The sequence below is a fragment of the Nicotiana tomentosiformis genome, chromosome 1 (assembly GCF_000390325.3).
Source record: "Nicotiana tomentosiformis chromosome 1, ASM39032v3, whole genome shotgun sequence".
NCBI lineage: Eukaryota > Viridiplantae > Streptophyta > Magnoliopsida > Solanales > Solanaceae > Nicotiana > Nicotiana tomentosiformis.
This window is the reverse complement of record NC_090812.1, coordinates 26,832,791-26,839,558: the sequence shown is the minus strand read 5'-3', so window position 1 is coordinate 26,839,558 and position 6,768 is coordinate 26,832,791. Positions and strand designations below refer to the sequence as shown.

Below are 6,768 nucleotides of genomic sequence, written 5' to 3'. Positions count from 1 at the left end.
GAAATTTTTCCTTTACCGATATCTCATACCTCAGAAAGGTTCTTCTGCTTCATATTCTCGATCTATTATGCAAACATGCTTAAGGGCCGACCATGGCCGGAGTTCGAATGATAACCCCGAATCGGGGACTATGCATAAAGCCTAAGGGCTACCTTAATTCGAGTTCGAGAATTCATTCTCACTCGATTGTAAAGCCTAAGGGCTACCTTAATTCGAGTTCGAGAAATCATTCTCACTCAACTGTAAAGCCTAAGGGCTACCTTAATTCGAGTTCGAGAAATCATTCTCACTCGACTGTAAAGCCTAAGGGCTACCTTAGTTCGAGTTCGAGCAAATTCTCACTCGACTACAAAGCCCAAGGGCTACCTTAATTTGAATTTGAGAAATCATTCTCACTCGACTGTAAAGCCTAAGGGCTACCTTAATTCGAGTTCGAGAAATCATTCTCACTCGACTGTAAAGCCTAAGGGATACCTTAGTTCGAGTTCGAGCAAATTCTCACTCGACTACAAAGCCCAAGGGCTACCTTGATTCGAGTTCGAACTATAACCCTGAATCGGGGACTATATATAAAGACTAAGGGCTGTTTTTTACTTCGAGTTCGAGCAAACACTCACTCGACTGTAAAGCCTAAGGGCCACCTTAGTTCGAGTTCGAGCAAATTCTCACTCAACTACAAAGCCCATGGGCTACCTTGATTCGAGTTCGAACTATAACCCCGAATTGGGGACTACGTATAAAGCCTAAGGGCTGTTTTTTATTTCAAGTTCGAGCAAACACTCACTCGACCATAAAGCTTAGGTGCTATTTTTTATTTCGAGTTCGAGCAAACAGTCACTCGACCATAAAGCCTAAGGGTTGTTTTTTTACTTCGAGTTTGAGCAAACACTCACTCGACCATATAGCCTAAGGGTTGTTTTTTACTTCGAGTTCGAGCAAACACTCACTCGACCATAAAGCCTAAGGGCTTTTTTTTACTTCGAGTTCGAGCAAACACTCACTCAACCATAAAGCCTAAGTGTTGTTTTTTACTTCGAGTTTGAGAAAATCATTTACAAAGCAGAAAGGAAGAAAGTTTTTTATACATGTCGAAAATTATTTACAAGGGCAGCACGACCCGATTAAATTTCTTTACAAAAGATCAAAACGGTCTTATAAGAAACACAAAAAATACTAAAGGACTTAGTCCTCTCCAGGAGCAGCATCTTCGCCCTCGAGGCCCCCTTCACTTTCGGCTCCACTCATACTCCTGGTATCATCATCATCGGGAAAAGCCAACACTCTGGTTCCAGCTTCAAGCTCCTTAGCTCTCTCGATCTCGGCTGTAAGATCGAAGCCACGAGCATGGATATCTTCAAGAGTCTCCCTTCGAGACTAGCATTTAGCATGCTAGACAACCCAGTTTGCTTGAGCCTGAGCAGCTTCGGCATCATATCGGTAAACGACCACCATTGCATCAGCATTGGCCATGGTTTTCTCGACCTCCGATTTGGCCGCTGCAAGTTCTGTGGCCAGTTTCTCTCGATCAGAATTTGCTGAGCTCAACCGAGACTAGAACTCCTAGATCTTCTTGGCTTCCACCAAGGATTTTTCTTTCAAGCTTCGGAGTTGGGCCTCAGTCGAAGCCAGTTGAGTTCGGGCGGTCTCCTTTTCTGAGGCGAGGTGGTCCATGTTCTTCTTCCATTCCTCGGCCTCTGACTTCACTACATCCACTTCAACACGAAGCTGCCTGATCACGTCGAACTTTTGCTTGACCTGTGGGACCGAACTATTAGCCATCATTCCCGAGTCAATATCGTTAAATTCAAAGAATCGTTTTACCTGCTCGGCTAGCTCAGTTTGTTCTTTCCGAGATGCTTCTAGCTCAGACCGAAGTCCTTTTACTTCTCCTTCTCTCTGCTCACTGAGAAGCTTGAAGGCATCTCTCTCCTCAGTAAGCCTTCGAACTTCGGCTTCGTACCAGCTCAGCTCCCCTCGGAATTGGAGAAAAGCCTCGTGATAAAGCACAGAAGCCTACAAAAATAAAAGGAAAGATTATACAAGGAAAGGAAAACACAAGTATGAAAACTGGTAAAGAAAGTATGAACTTACCCGATTCAGGGCCTGTTGGGCTTCGTTGAAAAGGCAAGGCGCTCCCACCTCGCTCGAGCTCTTCTTCAAAGCCTCCAAGTCACTCAGACCGGTGACATCTTCTACCCCGATAAAATAACCATGGAAAGGATCCTCCTCTCCATGGGCTCCCTCCCCGTGACAAGTCTCCACAGCTTGAGCATTATGTATCATCGACTGGGAAAATGAAGGGAAAGAGGGGGAATCCCTGATCTCTATTGCCCCGAGTAGGTCTTTTTGGGCGTCGCCTCCGTCTTGGGGAGCCTCGAGCTCGGTTCGCACACCGGCATCCACAGCTTCTTCGACAATCTCTTTGCCCCGAGGTAAAACATCCTCGGTCCCCCTCGGCTCGGGAACTTGGGTCAAAGCCTCCTCCTCGACCTCATCAAGCCTGGACGGAGCAGTATTAACTCCCACCGATACCGAGGTATTTTGAGTATCGGTGCTAGCCCGTACACGGGCCACCAGCCCGGAATCACTTTCTTCTTCTTCTTCTTCTTCATCCCTTAGACTCAGGACCGACTCCATAGTCAAAGGGATTACGTTCACCTTGGGTTTTCGAGCCGCTCTCTTCCTGGGTTTTTGGCCCTCGGAGTCTGAGGCCCTTTTTCTCTTAATCACCTTCTCCGATTTTAAGATAGGCGGTAAAGCTTCTTCATCACCTGATGGGGGTCTCATAACCGCATCTTTTCCGAGACTTACAAAGAAAGAAAAGTAAGTAAAACTTATGCCCGAGAAAATGGTTGAACGGTAAGCAAATCGGTAAGCCGAGAAGAAGGTTTACCATGAGTACGAGCTTCCCACCGACCCTTTGACAAATCGCGACATGCGCGCTCAGCATATTTTGACGTCAAAATCAGGCTCCTGACCCAGCTCTCGAGGTGGGGAACCGCATCCGGCATCCAAGCAACGGATGCATCGAAAAGAACACTAATAAGAAAGGATGAAGAAGTTAAACAACAAATAAAAATTTAAAAGGGAATCGTACTTACGTTTTATATTCTATTTCTCGGAAAATGGCATACTCTTAACCGGGATCAGGTCCGAGGTCTTCACCCTAACGAACTAGCCCATCCAACCCCGATCTTTATCTTCGTCTATACTCGAGGTAAACGCCTCGGTGGCCCGGCGTTGAAGCTTTATCAGCCCATCTCGGTAGAGTCGAGGGCTATATAACCTTATGAGGTGGTCGAGGGTAAAGAGAAGCCCATCAATTTTGCTCACGAAGAACTGGAGCAGTATCACGATCCTCCGAAAAGAAGGATGAATTTGGCCGAGGGTCACCTGGTATTTCTTGCAAAAATCAATGATGACCAGATCAAGAGGACCGATCGTAAAAGGATAAGTGTAAACACGCATATACCCTTTCACGTGGGCAGTGATCGATACCTCCAGTGCCAGTATCACAACCTCTTTGTTCTCCCAATTGCAAACTTTCTTCACCAAATCAAGAACGTTTTTGGATATCGAGCACATATATCTCGATACAGGCTCACACCGACCAGCAATCGATGAGGGTTTCTCGACCTTAAAGTCGGAATCAATAACACACACCCCCTCGGGAACAAGTTCTTCAAGGTGTGGCTCCACCACTGTTTTCTCGCCAGCTGACCGAGATGAAGAAGCAGCCTCTTTTGTGGAACGATTTTAGATGTTTTGGCCATCTAAAGTTCTGTGAGCAGAGAAGAAGGGAGATTGAAGTATTTGGTGTTTTGAAGAACAAGCAAAAAATTCCAAAACTTGGAGATAGGAAGCTTTGGGGAAGACAAAGAAACTGTGAAGATTGGAATGAAAAGAGATTTGAAAGTAAAAGTTTGAAATAATGAAGAAGGAGGTTATTTATAGATTTTACAGTGACGGTTCAAAATTGGCAGTGGCCGACCATCGACTGACTTGCATTTAATGCCTTGGTAACTGGACCGACGGAACGTTTGTCACATACGTCACAACCGGGCTCGTCGCAGACGTCAGTATTATCTAGTCAGAGGTAGAAAAATCATATCGTTTGTCGCTACCTTCTTTCCGAGAAACGAGGGGACTATCTGTGTACGGTCGAAACCGAGTTTGCCCTTCTTGCGGCTAATCATGATGGACCGAGGTTCGTCATTATAATATCGAGTTGTGAGGTGAAGTTGGAAGGTCGAGCTCGAGAACTAGAGACCGATCAATATCGAGCTCGAGACTAAAGACCGACCAATAACGAGACAGGCCAAGATCGAGATCGAGCCAAGAGACAAAAGAGTCGTTATAACCGCATTTGGGGAGAGGATCTCGGCAAAAATCAAGGAAAAACTAATTAATTAATCTATTATGGGATCCCCACTATGTATTTTTTATATAGCCAAGATAGGATTTTCCCACTATATTAAGAATGTTATCATTTGTAAGAGAAGACACACACACATTCATATATTCTCATATTCAGAGATTATTAAGATTTATAATATATAGTCAAATATTATCCTTTTGGGGGCTTACGACTTTGATTCATCTTGTTTGTTTACCAGTCCTTCTCTATTCAATTTGGGTTGGTATTCATTCCCTTCTACCGTCATTATTCGATATATTTCTACTTATTTTTTCAATTTGTACCAAGTTATACCACATATTTTTAGAACTGCGTATAAATTCAACTCTAACCGTTTTTCGGGTAAACAGATTCTACTTTCATAACGTTTGATTTTATACATAAAGATAATATTCTTTCCATCTTAAATTGTTGTTTTCAAAATTTCTGTTACAGGCAACGGAAATAGAAAATTAAAGATAATTGGAACAGTAAAAAGCGAACACATGCTCATTGTTAGATGATTCTCATGATACTACCAGATTATAAGCTTTGGTGGTTCCGTCTTAAATTGTTCAAAATAATTTTACAGTTTTTGGAGATCAATTTTATAATTTTATTAAATAATGTCAACTGAAAAGAAATACATTGAATAATCTTAGAATTTACGGTTAGTTTGTTAGGTTTACAAGCAAAGATATTAGGTAATCATGCTAATCAAAGGTGGAGCACAATTGTATGTTCATATTGAGTATAGTAGCAGAAATCAAAATCAAAAATTTAAATTGCTATTCGTAATCAACCCTACTGACTACTATAACGTAGGATCCCCTTTACTTTTCCCCTTTCCCTCCCTAATGTGACAAAATGAAAATTAAGAATTAAGAGGCAAGAAGAGAGCAAAAAAAGGGGTAGAAAAAGAAGGTGCATTAACCACTGAATTCAGAAGAGTCAACATTACCTAGATATCAAAACCACATGACTAGAGTGAAAGATTGAGGTCCAACATGTGATGATTATTTTTTCCTTCTTTTGAATCTTCTTCTTCTTTTCTTCCTACATTTTGTTCTTCATCTTCTTTTTGTTGTTGTTTCTTGGAATTAGAAGTAGAAGGAGCTGCAGTTGCAGAAGCATCAATTCCCATGAAATCTTGTGGATTCCAATTAACTCCAATATTAGCTGCACTAGTATTTGCAGACTTAATGTTAATATCATGATTGTCTTCAAAAATCTTTGATGATGTGTCTACTTGTACATGATTTCGGGCAATCAAACGGTCACGTACATCTTTAGTGCTTCTTATAAGTGCAAAAAACTTCTCCATTTTCTCTTCCTCATCTTCTTCTTCCTGTTGTTCTACTGATCTCTCATTCTCCATATTCTTCCTCTTTGTCCTTCTCTCTCTATCCATAATATCCCTTTCTGATTTCTGATAATGAGAGAGGGGGCCAAATATGGAAGATAAGGTTTGCCCCTTCTTAATAAACTACTCACTCCCCCAACTACCTCCCCACCCCACCCCACCCCCTCCAATCCCTTCCAAAAAGAAAAAAGAAACCAAAAAAAAAATAAAAATATTACCAACCAGAAAATTAACGAAGGAAAAAAAAAAATAGTAAAGAAAATTCTCTGGGAAGTTGGTACTTTTCTGCACTAAATTTATAGGTAATTGAATCAACTTTATTTTCCATTTAGATCTTTATTTTTGGGTATCATATGGTGACCTCCTAGAGGGGAGATCGGTATTATGTCTGTAGAAAAGACTTTTAATTATATACATATGGTCTTTTTTTCACAAGAGATTAGTAAATAAATATAGGAAATTCTTGTGTGGTTATTTTCTTGTATTTAAATTGTGACTGGTCATATGTAGGAGATCATTCCTTCTGAAAACGGAGAAAAGAAAAATACTATAAAATCAGGCAGAAAGTATATGTTCAAAATAAGGAATTATCGTACAAGTTAAAGTTCACAAACAGTTACTAGTAAGATTACAAATTTTTTTCGGTAAATACTCCCTCCATCTGGAATGACCCTTCCTAAATTTGGAAACAATTTAGGTTAAACTTACAATTTTACTCTTAATGAGAAGCTTTTATAACCACACAAATACTCTGCCCCTTTTTGACTTGTTTAGGATCACAAATTTTAAAAGTCTTCATTTCTTCTTAAACTCCGTGCCCAGTCAAACAGGTTCACATAAATTGGAACGGAGGGAGTATTAAGATTATAATTGCAGTACATAATTAGCATTGAAAATTTTGAATGCTCTTTTTAGATAATACCCCTCTCCTCAGGGCAAAAATGAGAGAATATAACAGACGATAATAAAGGTGAAGATTATTGGTGAACAACTCCTATTTAAATAGACT

The 6,768-nt window shown here is 40.9% G+C and overlaps 2 protein-coding genes across 3 annotated transcripts; both read right to left on the bottom strand.

Moving 5' to 3' along the window:
• Positions 1-1,031: 1,031 nt before the first annotated feature.
• On the bottom strand, positions 1,032-5,902 carry LOC104109272 (uncharacterized). Of its 2 annotated transcripts, XM_009618517.4 has the most exons (3): positions 2,092-5,902; positions 1,822-2,013; positions 1,033-1,755 (listed from the first exon to the last, which is right to left on the bottom strand). In XM_009618517.4, the coding sequence occupies exons 1-3, from the start codon at positions 2,785-2,787 to the stop codon at positions 1,561-1,563; spliced, it is 1,083 nt and encodes a 360-aa protein (XP_009616812.1). In that variant the 5' UTR covers positions 2,788-5,902; the 3' UTR covers positions 1,033-1,560. The 2 variants fall into 2 exon arrangements, with proteins under 2 accessions (XP_070035808.1, XP_009616812.1); XM_070179707.1 differs by having other exon boundaries at positions 1,032-2,013.
• On the bottom strand, positions 5,379-5,807 carry LOC138904827 (protein NIM1-INTERACTING 3-like). The gene has a single exon (XM_070193329.1). It carries the CDS (start codon positions 5,805-5,807, stop codon positions 5,379-5,381), a length of 429 nt encoding a protein of 142 aa, XP_070049430.1.
• Positions 5,903-6,768: the final 866 nt, after the last annotated feature.

Bases quoted from the DNA above. Each gene is read 5' to 3' on its own strand.
- LOC104109272 (XM_070179707.1), bottom strand. From the start codon at position 2,787: ATGAGACCCCCATCAGGTGATGAAGAAGCTTTACCGCCTATCTTAAAA. The intron at 2,014-2,091 runs GTAAGTTCATAC...TTATTTTTGTAG, and splicing joins CCCAACAGGCCCTGAATCGG to GCTTCTGTGCTTTATCACGA.
- LOC138904827 (XM_070193329.1), bottom strand. From the start codon at position 5,807: ATGGATAGAGAGAGAAGGACAAAGAGGAAGAATATGGAGAATGAGAGA.